Source organism: Astatotilapia calliptera, chromosome 9, assembly GCF_900246225.1.
Source record: "Astatotilapia calliptera chromosome 9, fAstCal1.2, whole genome shotgun sequence".
In the NCBI taxonomy this organism is placed as follows: Eukaryota; Metazoa; Chordata; class Actinopteri; order Cichliformes; family Cichlidae; genus Astatotilapia; species Astatotilapia calliptera.
In genome coordinates this window covers 16,726,950-16,747,269 of record NC_039310.1, presented here as the reverse complement: position 1 = coordinate 16,747,269, position 20,320 = coordinate 16,726,950, and the positions used below count along the sequence as shown (strand labels likewise).

Here is a 20,320-nt window from a genome sequence, read left to right as displayed (position 1 = left end):
GTGAGAGAAAGGTGTGATTGAATATTTCCTCATAATTTGCAATCTACCACATGAATTGTCATGCTGAGGGAGAAAAGTAAAACTTATAGTTTGTGGATAGTGTTGGTAGTGTCGTGATTCCAAAACATGGCTACAAATAACCCAGAAAATACTTCTTACTAAAGTGTAGTTTGAAAGATTACTTCACCTATTAAAATGAAAGAATTGACAGGACTTGAACAAATTGGAGTAGGAAAGTTAGCTATGTGTTTCAAATAGCTTTCTAAATTCATGGCTAACTGTTGAAATGTTTTAGCTAAAGTCTAGTCATAGACAAACACAGCTGAAGTACAGCCAGCTAGCTTGAATTTGGAATAAAAAAGTTGTCAGTAATTTTGCTAAAAGTATAGCTGTAAGTTAAATGTTAGCTAACTCTGAGGGTTAACAGTTGAAATAGCAAGATAACATCATGGCTAAACATCGAAATGGTTAGCTAATGGCACAAATACATTTGTAACGGTTACATCACTTAAAAGAAATAATCAGCTGTTAAATAGTTCTGTATCATTTTGTTAAGATGAAAATATTTTCACAGCTTTTTGCTAATTTATGCTAACACATAAAGTTTTGTGTATGCATTCGATGTATTTTGATACCTGCTAACTGTTCGGCGCTCTTATTTTAAAACTGGAGACTTTTGAGCTTTGGAACAGCCTGCTTGAACAGACTGCTGAAAACTCATTTTATAGGTTAGCTTCTTCATAATCTTTCTCAAATACTTTGTTGCATTTGTTGTATGTTGCAATGAATGTAACACTATATATATGAATCTGTATGCTGGAACATTCATACTTACCTTTTACTAGCTTTAAAGCACTTCGTAACCGGTAATGTTATTTTTTTTTTTTATTATTAGTACGAATTCTCTGACAATGTTTCATATTTCATTTAACTCTCCTCTGTTATCCTCTCCTCTCAATCCCACCAGAACTACATGTTGCTGGGAGGCAGGAAAAACACAGAGGTCCCACTGGAGGGATATCTGGTAGCTCCCATTCAGAGGATTTGCAAGTACCCGTTGCTGCTCAGAGTGAGTATAGTCTTGTGCACGCTAACCATGTGTTAAAGAGATACCACACCCATGCGCCACCTCTGTAGAGCAACTTCTTCCCCTCTTTTTCGTCCAACCACACCTAGTCATTAGTTAGGGCTGTCCCATCCTATTCACATCAACCTCTGCCTTGCTAATGAAACACTGGCCTCATATTCTGACACGTCTCTGCTTTAGTTCCCTGGCACAGCCACATTGCAGGAATAACACGAGGCCTATCATCACCTCCGCGGCCCAGCTGCGCTTTCAGACACTTTGACTGGGCTCATTCACACTGGCACTCTAGGTTGTTAGTTTTGAAGTTTCCATTTTTGAATGTGAAACGTGAGTGAAATGAAATACATTTTCAAAGGCTTGTTTGAGTTGGTGATCTGAGCTGTCCCTATTCATTTATCTTGTTATGATCTATTAATTCTCCCAGGCGCTTTCTAAACAGCCACCAACATATGCGCAGAGATGTTATGATAATAAGGGGGTAATCCGATGCGTTGCGTTTTTGAAGTCTTTCAGCTGCCAGGGCCGTAAAGTAACACCAATACATCCAGAAGAGTGTAAATTGTGCACTAATAGTAGCTGACATGCTAAAACACAGTGTTTAGACTACAGATTATGAGATTGGCATTTCAGCAGAAGGGTTTAAACCACTAAACTCAAAAACCACGAGAGAGTGAAAAGTGAAGTGCTTTTCATGATGGAGCAATATTTGCCAGCTATTCTTCCAACTGCGTCGCTTTAATTATACTTTTCTGTGAAATTATGTGACATTTTGTGTGATCTGTACATGCGTAGGAGCTGCTTAAGAGGACCCCGAAGAAGCACAACGACTACGCTCTGGTACAGGAGTCTCTGCAGGTGATGAAAGAGGTGTGCTCCAGCATCAATGAGGCCAAGAGACAGATGGAAAAATTGGAGATTTTGGAGGAATGGCAGTCGCATATCGAGGGCTGGGAGGTGAGCCTCAGTAAAGCATATTTAATGATTTATTTCATTAACTTTAACTTAACGTCTTGCTGTATTTCAGAGTTTTGGGGTTTTGTTTTGTTTTTGTCCTAAGCTGAGCTTTCACTACTTAAGCTGAAAGTCATGACTTATTTAAAGTTACTCAGCCCTGTGCCAGCAAGAATTCCACATGGCCTGACTTGTGTAGCCTTTTAAGCTTTCGCATACTCGCCGGGAACAATGACTTGTATTCACAATAGCCATACTTCTTCTGCATGGTTGAGTTAAAGACGTCATGCTTTGGGGTGAGCAGTCAGATCACCATCGGGTAGATTGCACTTCTTTGTATGTAGGGTTATTTTTCCCCCCCGTAGGTAGGCTTAATAAGGGGTCGTAGCAGTTGGAAAAAGTGTAAAAAGAGATGGTAATTGTACAGAAAGAGGGCAGAATACTTATGTAATTGACCTGGCTTCATGTGAAAGGGCCTTAAGGCTTCCAGCACACATGCACACAGACATGCTGCAGTGTTGATAGAGCCTTTTCAGGCAGCAACAGATATTTGTTTCTAAATAGAAAACAGGCTTTTTGACTAAAATGTTTAGAGTTTCTTGCATTTGACTGACTTGTTCTACTTTTTCTATGGTCACCCACAACTTTAAAGAGTTGCTGTATTATTGGATGCCTTTTAGTGCGAGTGTTTTGCTTTACAGTAAAATATATGGCAGGAACTTCAATAGTGGATCCATTAATACAGTTTAAATCCAACCCAAAACCTCAATGTAAGGCCATTATACAGGTTTTAGCGACACACAACCACACACAAATCTAAGAATAGCGTAATCAGAGTCAGGCTTAGTTTTTGGGTGGGGTGACATCTTGTGTTCAACATAATCCTGGCTGTAGCTACTTTGCAGTTTCCCCTCAGTACTTTTTATTAATTGTAAACATTAGCTCATTCTGGAGCTGGTCCTGCGACTGCTGCACGCCAGGCTCTCCGGCTCTAAATGAGATGGAACTAAGAGGGAGAGAAGAGAGGTGGAGGGAGAAAGAACTGAGTGATGGTTGTATCTTGTTTTTCTGTGTGGGTGTTTTTGAGGTATTTCAGTGGGATGAGGAGTGATTGTGAGAGCCGCTGTTTTTTTTCCATTTCTGCTCCTCCTCCTGGGATGATTGCTTGTTAGCGCTGACCCGCTTCACTGCTGGCTACCCTCGGGGCATCCTGGCAGGTTCACCTCCCGTGTGAGAAGCAGGGCTGTGGCCCAAAGTGGTCGCCATGATTGTGTGCTGCCAGCATTCGTCAGGGTAGTGATTGCCAGTTGGTTAGTGTTGCATGTGTCTGTGTTTTGTCACTGTGCACTATAAAAATATGTTAATTTTAGACTAGAGGGTTGTAGTTTCAAGTTTCATTTCACATTCTGTTCTCTAGTTTAATTAGCATGCTTAAAATGTACTTGAGTTGTAGAGTTTGCTTGATTTGGCTTCCTTAGCTTAAAAAATTCTCTCATCTCTCGAGGTAATTGGCAAATACCACTTAATGCTTTATTTTTTTTCCCTCTTAATTAATGGCATATCCTGCTTTGCAATTGTTATGAGTCATTGTCTTACTATGAAAGTAGATGCTTGAATTCTGGATGAAACGGATGATTGAGGGTTTGAAGTGTGAAGCTTTTTCTATGGAGCACGGTTAATATAAAGAACAAGTGAAAAATGCTGCAAAAGAAGTGCAAATTTAAGTGAATAGGATGGAGGCTCTGTTAAAAGCATGTCTAACACAAAGAGGAAGTGTCAGTTCTTCCATTAAGGACACGCTGCTTTACAATCTGGACCGGTGTGATGTTGCCATTGGCCCCTTCAAGTGACCGAGACCTCTTTCTGTGTCTGGTGCGCACACATTGAAAAGCTGCAAATTAGTTTAACATCTGGTCATGGGCCCTTGAAAGAGTGGGAGAGTTAAAAAGAAAAGTGTGGAGGAAGGAATAAAAGATAGCGAAGAACAGAGCAGGGGAAGAAAAGTGAAAAATGATCAGCAGAAGGGAAGGGAGGAAAAGAAGGGGGGGGGGGGGAAACGTGGGATAGGTTTTGGCCCGCCCGTGTCTCCGTTGGGAGCACATTTTCCGCCTCTGTGCGCATGGGGGTTATTTTTAGCTCTGGAGGGCTGATCAAACGTGGTACATAAATTCCCAGAGCAGGCAAGGTAAGGGGAAAAGACAGCACACTTTATCACTTGCAGCAGGAACCCCAACCAATCTGGTGACCAGACGTGACAGTGCAGCACATGGTTGGACTGGACGGGATGTTGTTCTGTAGAGGCTATTAACGGCCGCGCGTTTTTAAAATCCCACAGCAATCTGCTGTGAGGAAGCGGGGGTGTTTTTACAGACCCCTGAGAGTGGGAAGAGGAAAAAGTTGGGCTCTGTAGTCCCTCCTCCTGTTCAGACAATATATGTGAATGATAAATGCCACAGTTTATATACTTTACTATAGTTTAAAATTAAAACTTGAACTTTGTGCACAAATTCCCACGTCTCTCATGCATGTTAATGACAACTCACCTGTTTTTTTTTGGGGGGGGGTTTTCCTGCACCATTGTCCATTTCCAGGGTTCAAATATCACAGACACATGCACGGAGATGCTAATGCAGGGTGTCCTGCTGAAGATTTCAGCTGGGAACATACAAGAGAGGATTTTTTTCTTGTTCGACAAGCTTCTGGTCTACTGCAAGAAGAAAAATAGGTGACTTTTTATTCATTACTCTTCTCCAGAGAGAATGAAAATATTATATTTGTGCTAATTCCTGTGTGTCTGTCCTCCTACAGAACATTTAAAGTACAGACTTTATAAATAATTCACTGCACTGTTCCTTTCCTCTTACTATGGGAAGTATTTTAGGTTCTGTTTTGTGAGGGAGTTGGAAAAACGTTTAAGGAGGCAGAGATGGAAGACTCATATTAGAAAAGGATTTAGACGAAATTTTGGTTGATTAATCAAGGTAGGGATATGAACCACCACGTTTGGGTAGTATTTTCCTTTTAGATTGATCTTTCAGATAATCTTCGGATGCAAATAATACGACATTTATTTCCGATCAGGCAAAACTGAATCGTGAAACTCGTCTAATTAATCTGTGTTTGGCAGCAGGAAACCGGATGAAGAAGCTGAGTATACAGTATCAAGTATTAAATGTAAAGTATTTTGCTACTGATTACCTTTGATGTCAAAATAGGCTGGTAAGTGTGATAGTCTATTAAATATGATTTAAATGTTTAAGGATTAATCATCATCTTGTTTCTCTCCGTCAAAGGCGTTTAAAAAACAGTAAGGCGTCCACCGAGGGCCCTCGCTACCTGTTCAGGGGAAGAATCAGCACTGAGGTGATGGAGGTGGAAAATGTGGATGATGGCACAGGTGAGCAGTGCTCTAAAAGAAGATACCCTGGTTATTTTGGACAGCTGCTGTTTGAGTTTATTATTTTTTGTCATTGCCTGTGCTAACTTGCCAGGACCACTTACAGCAGTTCTGGCAGCAGGAATTTAAATACATGCCATAATAAGCCACACGGAGAAGTAGACAACATAGTCCTTGGCGTGAGCTGGTGCACAACTGTGTGATTTTTACACTTGGATCGCCAATGGAAAAATGAGACTTACCTATAAACATTTTTTAGACGTCTATAGTTACATATCCTTGGGGCTGTGCTGCTGCTGGTCCTCGGTGAACTTGAGCGCTTGTGTCTTTTGGCCTCACATAGCCACTGATTAGCATTTATATTTGTAGAAGCCATCATTTCCTTTCCAACGGTCCTAGATGGGCAGTAATATTGGGTGTTTTTGGTGAGGGATGGATGGGCTTGGGTCTGGATAAACGGGCGAGGCAGGCGGCAGAGCAGTAACTTGTGGGTGTTCTTCACCACAGGCGGGAGATCTCAATCTTAAAGCCAGGGTGACTGGATTATTTTAGCTTGGATTCCTATGTTAACAAAGTGCCACGACTTTTTCCCAGGCACACACTTGCTGCCTGAGGTTGAAACACGCCCTCGGGGCATTCCATATAAAGGACACCACCACCACACCGTCTGTGTTTTTAGACGTGATTGTAATTGATGATTGTAATGGGTCGCTTTTTGTGATAAGCTTAGAAAGAAAAATCAAAGGAATGTTGGGAAGAGACTGGAAGGGGTTCCTAAAAGATGAAAATGATGATGGGTCAAGAGTTCACTTCCTTTATCTGGAGGCTTCTTAACATGTATATACTACAGGCATAGTTAATCACAAGTACGCACCAGCTCTGAAGGAGTATTCTGAGGACTCAGTAGTAAATAATGCTGATTGATGGTCCTCCTTCTGCATTTGTTCCCTCTCGTTTATCTCATTAAAGGAGAAGAGCGATAATCAATGAACCACTCGATAGAAAGTCTGATAGTAGAGCAGGGAAAAATGAGTCCGAGTCCAGCATTTGCAGTAAGACAGAGTATGATATTCTCTGGATGTTGTTTTTTGTTTTGTTTTATTTATTTTTTATTAAAAATAGACCACACGCTGCTATAAAGGAAAGCAATAACTCATCAAGAGGCATGTTTTTTTTTTTTTTAATTTATAGATTGTTTTTTTTCTTCACTCCTTTATAGTAGCGCTGATGTCACTATGTCATTCGGCTTTGCTTTTCTCTGCAGCGACTCACTTTGTGCCCCATGTTATTGCTGTGTTTCATGCGGTAACCCTTATTTACTGTGAACCCAACTTCCCAATAACTCTGTTTACAGTGTCACGATCAGTGTACCCACAGACTATTCTGTACAGTTGTGTACTGTATTTATTCTTATTGTATTCTAATTTTTGCGTCATAACTTTTGCACTGTCCACTTCCTGCTGTGACAAAACAAATTTCCCACGTGTGGGACTAATAAAGGTTATCTTATCTTATCTTATCTTATGGCCTTCCCCTTTCAAATATGAAAAAGTTCTCGGATTAAATAAGTCCTCCCCTTGCAAAGAGCTAACTAGAAGGAGCTGAGATTGTTTCTGCCTGTGTTTTCTCCTCCTCAGCTGACTACCACAGCAGCGGGAACATAGTGAACAACGGCTGGAAGATCCACAACACGGCCAAGAACAAGTGGTTCGTCTGCATGGCCAAGACCCCGGAGGAGAAGCAGGAGTGGCTGGAGGCCATCATGAAAGAGAGGGAACGCAGGAAAAGTAAGCAACTGTTTGTCAGTGTCAGGGCTTTTATTACACTCAGGGAAAGCTGGTCAATGTTTTCTCCTTAGCATCTGTCTTGATTTAAATAACTGAAAATATAGGCTGCGTTTTGGGAAAATCGATACAAAGCAATATAACTTGAATGATTAAAAACGCAAATAGATCCCAGCTGCGAACAGCATGTGGGATCTGCATCTAGGACTGAAGGGGGTTTCTTGAGTAGCTGTGTTATTTCCCTCAAGCAGATCACATAATGAAGGCTATTGCAACTGCTGATTATCTTGTCAAATTAGGAGACATTAACCTTCTCCGTCTAGTGATTGATGCTTTTAGTATCGGAGCTAGGTGCAAAGATTATTAATGCGGTGATACTGACGGGCTCTTTGCACCCTCTCCTGTGTAGGTCTGAGGCTCGGCATGGAGCAGGATACGTGGGTGATGGTGTCAGAGAAGGGAGAGAAGCTCTATCACCTCATGACCAAGGGTAACCTCATAAAGGACCGGAAACGCAAGCTCACCACCTTCCCCAAGTGTTTCCTGGGAAGGTAAGGATCCTTCTGCTGGTCTTGATGTTTATTCCATCGAGTGTTCAGCCCTATGGGTTTTCTCTGTGTCATGTAAGCATTTTACCTGTGAGTAGGTCAGACTGCATGACTGTGCCAGGAGCCTTTCAAAGATTAAATCTGTATTCTGTGTGTCTCTAAAGATTTATAGGACCTTGTACTTGATGTTAAAAGAAGTGGTATTAGTAATGTAACGTAATAATAAAGATCAATTGGCCAGGATTTGTAAAGACAGCTGCTGGAAAGAAGAAAGCAATGGCACTTTCTGCTCAAGAGACTCTGTGTTGTGGAGCCGCCATCTCAGTCACGGGAAAATGAAATCCAGCGAGATTTAGCCCATGAATCTTATTTAAGGATTATTGGTGTGGTGTCTGGGGATGGATCGGCCACTGAATGCCAGTCATAAATCACAGGCTAGATATCCCTGCGCGGCTCAGCTGACTGCCCCTTTTGCTCCCTCGCCCATGTTAGATTATAGTAAGCTGTCTGCAGAGAAATCCATGAGGTAATTGTTGTAGAAGGTTCATTATGCCAGAGGGCAGCTCTGTCTGTGTGTGCGTGTGTTACCATCAGAGTGTGTCACGCTCATTGTTGTCCTTGAATTTTCACAGTTAATTTGGGCGCGCTTTCCATATTTACTTTTGAGTCTGAATATGACTATCTCTCCTGCACTCGCTGACAGGTGAAAAATATTTACCGTGAGTGGAGCTTTGCTGAAAATCTCGTCCTTGGGTTATTTTAGGTAAGCAGAAGTTGATGCCACCATTTGGGTATTTTGCTTTCATAATGTGAAATGCAGACGAATTGGTTTCACGTCAGTGTTGTAGGTTTCTGCGCACTTGTGTGCTTTAATGAGATAAAAGACTTGAATGCCTGACAAGGACGAACTTTTTTTTTTTTTTGGTAGTTCTACTTCAAATGAGATCAAATATGTGGGCACAGACACTTTTATCGGGAATCTGGGAACTGCAAAACTCTTTCGCTCGGTCCATTCGACATGTTCAGCATCCTCTCTTGTTATATAGCATCTATCCCATATTGTACCCCAATGTGGGAAGAGGACAAAGTGTGACTGAGAAGGTGGCGAACGTGGATAAAGATAATAAAAACAAGAAGCTTCTGATGATGACGTGTGGCAGCCAAAAATATGTTTACAGAGGGACGCCTGTAATTTTAAAGGCTCAGCTAAATCATTGAATGCTTCCAAAAGACGGCCTGGGTTGGATTCTGTTCAAGTTCTGATCCTCTCTAACAAATTTGCCTTGTAAACACTCCAGTACAATTCAGAATGAGCCATGTTTTCCATTTGTTATAAAATTGTACTTTCAGTTTGTTTTTCTTGAGTTGTTACAGTCACGTTGAAAATCTCCCGAGCTTATACAGTCATGTCAAAATCCCTGTTATTTTTAAAAGCATAAAGAGAGAGGAGGGGAGCAAAAACCAACCAAAAAGTCCAATTGGACATAGTTGTGGCCAAGTTACATGGCATGGTGGTTTGAAATGAAGGGTTACTTTCTCCTTTGGTCCACACAGACAACACCAGATCCCTTGCGGTCCGGAGAAGGAATGGATCTGTCAGCTGAAAAGATTAGCAGGATCAAACACTAGTCCGATGCGGTCATCTTGTTGAGTCTGAAGCGATCATATGGTGAGAAAGAAGCTCAGGGAAGCTTTCTTTGAAAACCTATCCCCTTACACCTGGATGACCACTTGTGGGTAAAAGGACATCTCTGGCCCCTCGGTACTTCTCCTGTCTGCACTGATTTCGGAGATGATTACATGTAGGCGTAATTGGCTTATGGAAACCAGCATTGTATGTCTCTGATGAAAACCACATTGCCTATGGCTTCAAGTCAGCCCACTCCCTCCATTGTGAAATGCTTTGCCATTATCCCCTTTCCACGCCTCCCCCTTTTTCTTTCTGACTTTTTCTTTTTAAAACAGAGGGCTATTTCTGTGTCTCAGAAAAATGTTATGATCTTATTTGAGGTTAGTTTTCTGCGAGAGGGTAATTCATCAAAGAAAATGTGTGTGAGAGCCACCTAGTCTGACATTATCATCCAATTTTAAACCTGAAACAAACAGAAAAACCATTTTCTACATATGATGGACTCTAGCAGTATATTGTTGTGACAGATGCTGGTGAGTATCTATGACAGTTATAGTAAATGGACTGGTTCTTGTATAGAACTTTGCTACTCTGCTTGAGCACTCAAACCGCTTTATACTACAAGCCTCATTCACCCACATATTCATACAGTCATAAATGCTTACACTTGGATGAACGCATCGGGAGCAACCCCTTATGCACCATGATCATGGACATGGGAAATGATATTGGAAAATGGAGAAACATGCGTAATTGCTTTCTTGCTGAGAGTTCTGTAAGAAGCCTTTTTATCTCTTGCAATGCTCTTCCTGTTCTGTAAATATGAAGTTATGCCAGCGGGTAGTTTGTTCAGCTCACCATAAAGACCACATGGGGGGAAACAGCTTGGCCGTCTCTGCCCGAAGGCACTAAAATGTATTTAAATGAAGCACCTTTAAAGCGCACTAATTAACACTTTCTGTCTTGTTTGTTTAGTCTATACCTAAGCATGTGTATATGAAGCTTCAGTTAGAGGCAACCACATCTTCTGACTGCCAAGCCAAGTACTACTCATATTAAACAAGCATAAAGACCTCCAGAAGTTCTACATAGAGCGTCTCTCCCTGCCCCCAATAATATTTTTTTATGTGACTTCTGCTGGAAATAAAAGGATTATCCTAATTTCCTAAAAAGTTGACCTTTAAGCTTCGAATCTGTTTTAACCTTGTAAAATATTTGATTCAGTGGGAGATTAAAAAAAAAAAAATCCATGACAACATATAAGTAACCACAAAAATTCAAGTTTGGCTAGGAAATGTTACAAAAAAATGAATTCACCCAGTTTAACACACACACACACACACACACACACACACACACACACACGTGAGGTGTTTACCTGGCATCATATGCAACTTGGTTTAGTATCTTGCCCAAGAGCCCTTTGGCGCACGGAGTTGCAGCAAACCTTGTGATTAGTGGGCAGTGTGCTCTACACTTGGGCCAAGGCTGCGCAGGATGTTTCCAGTTTTCTTCCATTTTTACTCGTAACTAGCGGCTCCATAGTGTAGCAGTGTTCATCTAACGAGCGAAAGAGCCCCAGTTTGATCCCAGAAAGATGCACAAATCCTTTTGGGGGTTATTTCAAGAAGGTATAAAAGCCATATTCAACTCCATCATTGACCTTTTCAGATCATTTCTCCATACAGAGGTTGTTATAGGTTTGTGGTTTCCCCCAAGGTTTATTTTGGAGTGAAAAGACATCAGCAATCAGTGGTTCAAGAGTGTGACAAGCTGGCGGTGGCGTGTTCAGTAGTTGTTTCTCTAAAATCGTTTAAAAAAATGCTGCTTTTGGCTCAACTTTGACACCAGTTGCCCCCATCGTGGCCTGGAAGTGTGTTCCACAGAATTCCAGTCGCGCTGCTGGATGTGTTTGTTTGGCTTTTGCGGACAGACGGGACATCAAGGATGTAATCAGATAGACTGCCGCGGCATTGCCTGTTCATGCTCAGTCCTCTCTGTCTTTACTCTCTGTCTCTTTTATTGAGTCACTAAATTATAAAGAATTATCCCATTAAGTTCATTTGGGCCAGAACATCGGATGCTGTGTTTGGTCCTTTTAGTGGTTGGTTTGTTTTTCTCTATCTAGTTGTAAATGGTGCAGAGGGGGGAAAAACCCACCCCCTAAAAAAACGTGTTTTTCTATCAAGAAATTCCCAAGCTTGAGTCAAATCCTCTGTTATTGATGTTATTAAATTGTGTGTCTAAATTAAATAAAGTCAAACTGGACAAAAAGCGAGAACTAAGGCCTGCTGGTTGTTTTAACAAACAAACCTGGGCCTTGACTGTAAATAAATCATTCCCCCTTTGCCAGCCCGGGTGTTTGTTGCCATAGTCACGTTGATTTAGAGTAAATGCAGTTTGTAGAAAGTTATGAAGGCTGTTTCTTCTCTTCTCTCTCCAATAATCACAAACATTGCCCTTTTATGAAGCGAGGAAATTTCCCATGGGTTTTCTGTGCATTTGTGTTGTGTTGTTGCGACTGAGCCACGTATGTTGCTGTGCCAGTTCTTTATTTTGAGCTTCTGTTTTTTGAAATTTATTCCCCCACCCGACCAGTGAGTTTGTGTCCTGGCTGATGGAAATCGGTGAAACGGACAACCCAGAAGAAGGGGTTCACCTGGGTCAAGCTCTGCTGGAGAATGGTATCATCCACCACGGTTAGTTTTTCATTTTTATCTCCCGTCCTCTCTCCCACTCAGACCTGCTTTATCATCCTTTGCTGTCCCACATATTAAATCAAATCTGCCACAGTCTAATTTACTTTGTGCTGCACAGTGTAGAGCATGCAAATGCCTGCCATTCCCTAACCTAACCTCTAGACATGTCTGAAGAATGCTGTACTTTCACTCTCTGGCTGGAGTCTACAAAGTAGATGTGGCTCTCTTATTTATTTCTTAGCAGGTGTCCCATTTAAACACAGCTTTGACACAATGTTTAGGTAAGGGATTATAAATATTAATCTTTTCTTGCCTTAATGTTTGTGTTATATTTTCTCAGCTGCTGTTCTGTGGCTTTGGGTAACAAGTGTGTTTAGTGCATGAGACTTTAAGCTGGCTAACGCTCTGCATTCACACTAAATGGCGCATGCAGCCCTGCATGGTTTTTCTTTCTTTCTTTTTTCTTTCTTTTTTTTCCTCAAAAGTGTAGGGCCCCAAGTCAAGTTGTATCTTAAATCACTCAGGGGCACTTTATTGCTTCCTCAGTGAGAAATGAGATGGGGCTTTAGAGCTGTTCCTGACAGAGAGGAATAACTCAGAGCCCCTCCGAGCTCTCTCTCACGGTGCAGTTAGCAGTCCCCATGCGAAAAACGATAGAATATCTTTTTATTTAAAAAAAAAAAAAAAAAAAACTTTAATGGAACCCGCTCAGCTGCAGCCAAGAGTACGGAGCCAGCTTTTATGACTGCTGGGGGGTCTACACACAGTCCCCTGAAGCGAGAAAAGCAGGAAGCTCTGAGCAGCTGTGCTATCTGTGACTGCTCTGTGTGGGGTTGGAGTCCTTTTCTTGTCTGGAGAGCTTGTTTCTCTGTGCAGCCCTGCTTGGTTTGAATGTGTTTTGGTTTTTTTTTAATTTTCACATTTAAAGCAAACTGAATAATGCTCCCCTTCACTCTGGGGCCTGAATGTGTGGCATTTCTTTAGTCACAGACAAACACCAGTTCAAACCAGAGCCCGTGCTCTACCGTTTCCGCTACGACGACGGCACCTACCACCCGAGAAGTGACATGCACGATGTTATATCCAAGGTAACAGTGTTGCGGTGGAAACGCAAGTCGATTTAAAATCGCACTTTAAGCGCATATCGCTGAAATAACCCAAAGTCTCTCTCCTGTTCCTCACAGGGTGTTCGGCTGTTTTGTCGTCTTCACAGCCTCTTCACTCCCGTCATCAGGTGGGCGGTCATTTTCTTTTCCACTCCATTGCAGTCAAGCCAGGTGGGGGCACGTGTAGTTCAGCGTCTGGCTTTTGTGCCTAAAAATAACCCCTGCCTGCCACATACGAAAAAGTGACTAAGAGGGATTAGGTTGTGAACTATGAGCTCATTGTTTTCGAGGACTTGTGAGGAGTTGGCACAGGCTCCTGTGGGTGATTGAGCATGACAGGTTTTATCTGGCTGTTCTCAAGACACAGATGTGCTGAAAGAAACTGAATCTATTCCCTCAATTTCCCTTCGATGTTTACATTCATGCTTAAAACAAAAATTGGTGATATTGTGATGAATCTCACATCATTTTTGATGCATCCGAGAGGAAAGTTTGTTGGAAAATGTTGTCATGATGAAGAATGTGAGTTAAGTGGGTGATCCTACAGTTTCCCCTTTTTGTTTGTGTGTGTGTGTGTGTGTTTTATAACCTAACACATGGTCTTGATCAACATGGTAAGCAGCTTAAAAGGTAATTCTAAATATCTGGTAGTTGTAGTAATACAAGTTTGACAAACATTCCCATATTTGTGGTGTTTTTACTTGCTTTTGTGGAGAGATCTTAATTTCATTCCACATTTTCATCAGTATAAAACCTGTTGTTCAATAAATAAAGCCAAAAATTAAAGTTATTCATGCAGATTGTTTTGTCAAAAATATATGACCAGGTTTCTGTGCTTGTCCCACTAGACATCAGTGTGGCGTTCGATACTGTTACAGCAATAAGAGATGTTGTGGGTATTGAAGGTACTGTGCAGTGGTGAGTCGGTGAGTCCTTTTCAAACACAAAGGTTAGTTAGCGAGTTCTCCAGGGTTCCGTGCTAGGACCAGTTCTATTTACATTATACATGCTTCCTTTAGACAGTGTAATTAGAAGGCATAGCATATGCATTGTCACTGCTATGCAGATGATAGCCAACTTTTTCTATCCATGAGGCCATATAACACACACAAATTAGTTAAATTGCAGGAATGCCATAAGCACATGAAGACCTGGATGACCTCAAACTTTCTATTTCAGATAAAACTGAGGTTATTGTATTTGGTCCTAGAAATCCAAGAAATGCAGTATCTAGCCAGATGCTCACTCTGGCTACATTACTCTGGCCTCCAGTAACACTGTGAGGAATCTTGGAGTAATTTTTGACCAAGATATATCCTTCAGTGCGCATATTAAACAAATATGTAGGACTGCTGTCTTCCATTTCCATCCAGTATCTCCAACATTAAAAACATCCTGTCTCAGAGTGATGCTGGAAATCTAGTTCATGCATTTATTACTTCTAGGCTTATTAATTCCAGGATGTCCTAAAAACTCCCTGAAAAGCCTCCAGTTGATCCAAAATCAACTAAATTCAAGACTACAGTTTCCCTCGGATGAGTCTCTGTACCTTGCAGCATCACGTGGCCCAGTCACAGCTCAACAGTGCCTCATTTTTTTTTTTTTGTCTCAAAAACAGCTCTTAACACATTTCATTTAGAGTGACTGACATCATATTGATCTTGTTTTTTGAAAGGCACGCAGAGCCATTCCTGATTTAAAATGACATACAGCATGATGCAAAACAGTAATTAAACTTGGAAAATAAGCATGCTGGCTGGATAGAATGAGTAATGAAACTAATGTGACTTCTCTCAGTATCTTACAATAAGGGAAAATACTGGAAACTCCCCAAAGTGGACTCATCCAGCGTAGGCTATGTAGAAATTGTCACTTAGGCAAGTGCTTTTTGTTTTTAAAGCTTTACCTAGAGTGCCTAAATGTTTATTGGAGTATACAAGTTCTTTAAAAATCAGGCCTCGTTATATCTTAGAGACCTCACAGTGCACTCTCAGACTGCAGATTCCTTGGTTTTTCCAAAAGCAGAGAGGGAGGCAAAGACTTCAGCTACTCTCAGGATTTCTTTTTTGGAACCAGCTCCACGTTTGGACTCAGGACAGACACCCACTCTGTTTTTAATATTAGATTTAAAAATGTCTTTTTTGATAAAGCTTGTATTTAGGGCTGGGTCAGGTGACCCTGAGCAATCACTTAGTTATGCTGCCATTGGCTTAGGCTGCCAAGGGACTTCCCATGATATAATGAGGACTTCTTTCCATCCATTTCCTTCTTTGCTTCCTTGCTTCCGTAGTTTGGATTTTGTCCTGCCCTCCTGTGCTCACCCCCTAACTAGTTGCAGCACATGGCTGCCCCTCCCTGAGCCCACTTCTGCTGGAAGTTTCTTCCTGTTAAAAGGGAGTTTTTCCTTCCTGCTGTCACATAATCCATACTCATAGAAGATTGTTGGAATTTTGTCTACTAATGTAGACTCTCTACCTTAGAGTGGCGACTGTTGTTGTGATTGGCGCAGTATAAATAAAATTGGATTGAACTGAGCTGAATCTGCTGGCCTGCTTTGGTTTTTACTTCTTATAATCTGACTTTAATTCTATTGCCACCTGCTAATGTGTCGTATGGCGAAACACAACATCAGAGTTGGCTGTTTATACTGATTTCAAATAACCCGAATAAAAGCTTGAATTTCACAACTATAAAACTGTGCCATGGCTAGCGGGGGCACGCTGATCCTTCATCTGTCCTAGCATAGAGACTTTTTTGTTTGCTCTAACTGCTAAAAACCCCAAAGGGTGAATTTGTGTGTGTATGTTTGGATTGTCAGCATTCAGTCCACTGGTGTTTTTGTGTTGAGGCCAAAACTCTTGACGTAAAAACTCCTGTTGGTGAACTTGAGTTGTGTGCGTTGTTAGCTCACATATCTGCGCAGCGCATTCTCCCTGGGAAGCCAGTACAATGCATCACAGGGCCTGGGAATGCCAGAGTTTAATTGGAGCAACCAGCCCCTGCCTAATTAGGTGGAATTTCCTGGCAGAGTAAGAGCGATTAGGCAAAGATGGGGGTATATACTATGCAGACCCCATAACCCTCTGCAGCTTCTTTGCCCCCCTTAAGCCTCTGCTTTCATTACAAGAAATCAGTGAAACCAGCCACTCCAGGGGATCTCGCTGCAAAGGAGCAAATGCCCACTTAAGCTGTTGTACACAGTTATATGTTGAAATAGATAATAAGAACAATTTTTCATCATGTACACAGGGACACTAGAGCCAAGGCCACTCATAAATATTCTTTACATACAATGGGGGGAAAAAACTGTCATTTTTACCTCAGCATTTGAAATGTTGACAAGTTTTCCTCATTATGCTGAGGAGTCCTCCAGAAGCTCAATATTTACTGATGCATGGGTAGGATTTTCAGAATAACAAACAGTATGGAAAACTGCTTGATTAATTTCTCACTCCTGAGCAGTGGATTAAAGCTTGAACTTTCAGCATCCTCCGTGTAATTTATTCTAAGGAGTACTTAGAAAGTACGACAGTTGCATCCGTTTGCTCACAAAATGTCAAGACAAACTTTGTCATTGGACAGCAAGTTAAAAACCACCTCTCTGACCTTTCCCTCTGTTACTCCTCAAACTGCTGTTTCCTTATCCTCGACATATGGCTGCCCAATGGGCCGTTGTTTACCCCCATTTTTCACTCTGACAGCCTCACTTTGCACCAGCCGCTGAAGCCCAACTCTCACTGGCTCTAGTATCCCATTTTGGGGGAAATGCAGGGTGGCTCTTGGTTCCTCTGTCAGAGTGGTTTATGCATGGTGCGACATGGCTTCCAGCTGTACCGTCCTCATCCAAGACTAGCGCAGGCTGTCAGGCACAGTTATGTAACAGAAAGTTTCAGAATGGATCAAACATGGCCGCGCTTGGCCTCTAACAATTCACTTTCTGAAGAGTACCAGGAGTCTGAAATCAGACTTTAACTTGGCCCACAAGTCTTGTTTGACTTGTCTGAACTGTGTGTGCTAGAAAGGCCTGTGTATGTTTAGTTTTGTGTCCGCGTGTGTAAGCGTTTGCATGTGCTGGAAGCGGTGGAGTGGTGTAAGTCACGGTGGTTCTGGACTTTCCCGGCCCTGCAGCTCAGCCCCTGCGTGTCCCCGGGGAGGCCCCTGTGTTCATGGGAAAGTCACGGCTCCATTTCAAACAGCATTCTCGGGGTCTGGCAAAGTGCGGCTGTGTGGGTAACACTGAGAAAAGCAACCCCATACTGACATGGAGCACCCCAAGGCCAAACACCAGCCAGTACTTGAAACGAGGCCACATCTCGCTGACACTGGGAATTATTATCCCTCCTTTTGGGCATTGTGTTTAAATAGACCAAGCAATTATTTCTCTACATATTCTTTGCCTACATTTTTTTTTCACATTTAAAGCAAATAGTAAAATTTAAAATACCAAGAACTTTCTTTTCCAGATCCCTCGATTGATATCTTCTGCTTTTGTGCCCATCCAGGGACAAGGACTATCATTTACGGACCTACAAATCAGTGGTCATGGCTAACAAGCTCATAGATTGGCTTATAGCACAGGTAAGCTCTTTCGCTGCTTCACAAATGTTATTTAATAAGAATACAAGTTGTTGAATTTGTCTATTTTGCTTGTGCAAAGAATTTGATGAAGTTAGATTATTATTCTGAACACTATTTTTTTTTTTTCTTTAAATTCAGATACTTTCATATAGTTTCTTGTGTGTTTTTTTTAAGAAGACACCTTTCCATTAGTTTCTGGCCATGTTGAAAACACATGTCCCACCTCTTCCCCTTTCAAGCATAGAAGTTTAAAAAAAATAATTCTGGGAGCGTCTGCTGTTGTTACACGTCAGTCACTTCAGATGTGCAGCAGAAAAAAAGACACCATCAGACTTGAAGCTCTCAAAGGAGCCGAGAGGAAACGAAAAAAGAAAAGCAGAATTGATTGGATAGCAAAGCTTTATTGACTATGACAGGAAGTTCTGAGGTTGACAGATTGATAGTCCTGTTCGGGACGACAACAAAGGGATGAAACATATATGGCGACCAGCAACCACAGAATCACTGGCAGTCATTACATGCTTGTGTCTGCGTAAATGTGCATGTGTGTGATTGCGGTATTCCATATGCATGTGTTTGAGTCGGTGCAGTGGAGTGGCTCTCGCTTCTTCAGTGGGACTTCAATAGCTGTCACACTATACTGTCTAGACATGATTTTGGCTCTGTTTAAGATCGAGTGTGCAGAGGCTCTGCTGGCCTTGAGGGCTTTTGGACGCAAGAACAAAGGAGGGGTGTGAATGTGACATTTTGACTGCACTCTAAACACACAATGTCCTTTGTTCTGTTTTCTCTCATCCTCCTTTGCTTCTTTTTTTTATCTTCTGACTTATTCACTATACCCACTCTTCACGCTTACATCTGTCTTATTTCTCCCGCGTGTCCACTCTTCTGGTGCAGGGGGACTGCAGAACGAGGGAGGAAGCGGTGATCTTGGGGGTGGAGCTCTGCAACAATGGCTTCATGCATCACGGTACGGCACTTTCCACTCCTGATTAAAATAAAAGGGGAAAAAATCCTGCAGAACTTTGGAATCCTCTCCATCACTGAGTAAATGAGAGATGAATGCTTTGGTGAAACCACGCAGAGGGCGTCTGGCATTTAGCGTCCTGTTTTAGAACATAACCACACTTGTTCTTTTTCCATTTCTACTTAATATCCCTCTGACATGCTACAGGAATAGAACTATTTTCCAAACCAGTGAATATAAGTGCGTGTGTGATGCTTGCATACCATCATTAATTCCATGTATGCATGTTCCCATATACTGTATGCACTGTATATGTCTTAAGTAACTAAGTGCTATGGGTAAATACATGAAAACTGTTTATCTGTAAGTGCAAAACAGACAGTGGCCATGGTTACAGTTTGCTTATGAGAGTCGGATTTGTTTTTAACTGCGCACCTCCCCTGTGCCAAAGTCCACATCATGCACACTACAGTATGAATCACAGCATGTCACCTCGTACCCCCATGATGCAACTGCTTCAAACTACCCGCAGTTCAAGCCTCACACTACAAATTACCAGCACATCTCCAGAACATAACAACCCCAGCCATCAAACTTCCTGTCACTTCCACTGCCTACAGGGTAATTTCATAATTTCATTTCGTGCCTGTAAGTTATTTGCCCTCACGATGTAGCTATATCTGATCTTGAGAGGAATGAAGTGAGGAAATGTTAGAAGGAAGCTCTGTTCTTTCCCCTCAGGGCTATTTTTTGGTTTAAAATTGAAAGTCATAGTGGATATGTTATGTTGCCCCTGAGACCTGGTTTGTTCAAAAGATTTTTTTTTCCTTTTGCCATAAAAGTGGGGTCTCATTGTTTCCCAAAGTGTCTATTTGTGCATTTGGCGTGCAAATACTACTGCGGTCACACTTAGATGGGTTTAAACTTCTTAGCGTAATGCAAAAAGAGTTTTTTGCTAAATTTAACATGTTCTGCTTCTGCACAGCACCACACAGTGAGGTTACTCCCTCAGAAGTTGTCTGGGTCCAACATTTTAAATCCACCTTTCAAGTAACAATTTTTTCCGACACTCGCATACATTAAAAAACAATTAAAATTAGGATCTCCTATTACTTTCAGATATAGGTAGGAGTCAGATAACAAGCTTTAACACATTCACATTTAGCTATCACATTAAACTGTACTTGGCATTTGTAGCTAAATCTGTGGACTGTTGAACTTTCCAGTCACACTTTTCATATGTGACTTTGTTGTCACTCCCTCAGTGCTGGAGAAGAGTGAATTCAAGGACGAGCCCCTACTGTTCCGCTTCTTCGCTGATGAGGAGATGGAGGGTTCCAACACAAAATACAAACCTATGAAGCATGACCTGAAAATACTTGAAAATGTCATCTCCAAGTCTCTCCTGGTGAGTGCTCCTTGGTGGATTATTGATCGATTATCGCTCACTCCGACTGATATGCTGTGGCTTGCTGGGATTTATTCACAACTTGGAGCAAAGTGGAAACGCTGTAAATCATTATGCAGCACACAGCTGTGAGAAGTAAAAGTAATAACGCTACAAAAGTCCATT

General features: G+C 41.7%; 1 protein-coding gene across 5 annotated transcripts in view; it reads left to right on the top strand.

Annotated features, from left to right (window-relative positions):
• prex2 (phosphatidylinositol-3,4,5-trisphosphate-dependent Rac exchange factor 2) overlaps window positions 1-20,320 on the top strand; it is a 91,591-nt gene that overhangs the window by 20,617 nt on the left and 50,654 nt on the right. For 4 of the 5 annotated variants that reach the window (XR_003273317.1, XM_026179501.1, XM_026179500.1 and 1 more), the window contains 12 exons: window positions 968-1,069; window positions 1,880-2,041; window positions 4,630-4,763; window positions 5,332-5,435; window positions 7,073-7,222; window positions 7,629-7,770; window positions 11,996-12,096; window positions 13,081-13,184; window positions 13,281-13,330; window positions 17,705-17,780; window positions 18,678-18,750; window positions 20,013-20,155. Coding sequence is in view for 4 of the 5 variants with exons in the window: in XM_026179501.1 (XP_026035286.1) it covers window positions 968-1,069; window positions 1,880-2,041; window positions 4,630-4,763; window positions 5,332-5,435; window positions 7,073-7,222; window positions 7,629-7,770; window positions 11,996-12,096; window positions 13,081-13,184; window positions 13,281-13,330; window positions 17,705-17,780; window positions 18,678-18,750; window positions 20,013-20,155 (1,341 nt within the window). In the remaining variant the exon portion in view is untranslated. The remainder of the gene's footprint in view (window positions 1-967; window positions 1,070-1,879; window positions 2,042-4,629; window positions 4,764-5,331; window positions 5,436-7,072; window positions 7,223-7,628; window positions 7,771-11,995; window positions 12,097-13,080; window positions 13,185-13,280; window positions 13,331-17,704; window positions 17,781-18,677; window positions 18,751-20,012; window positions 20,156-20,320) is intronic. The other variant, XM_026179502.1, reaches the window with a different exon arrangement.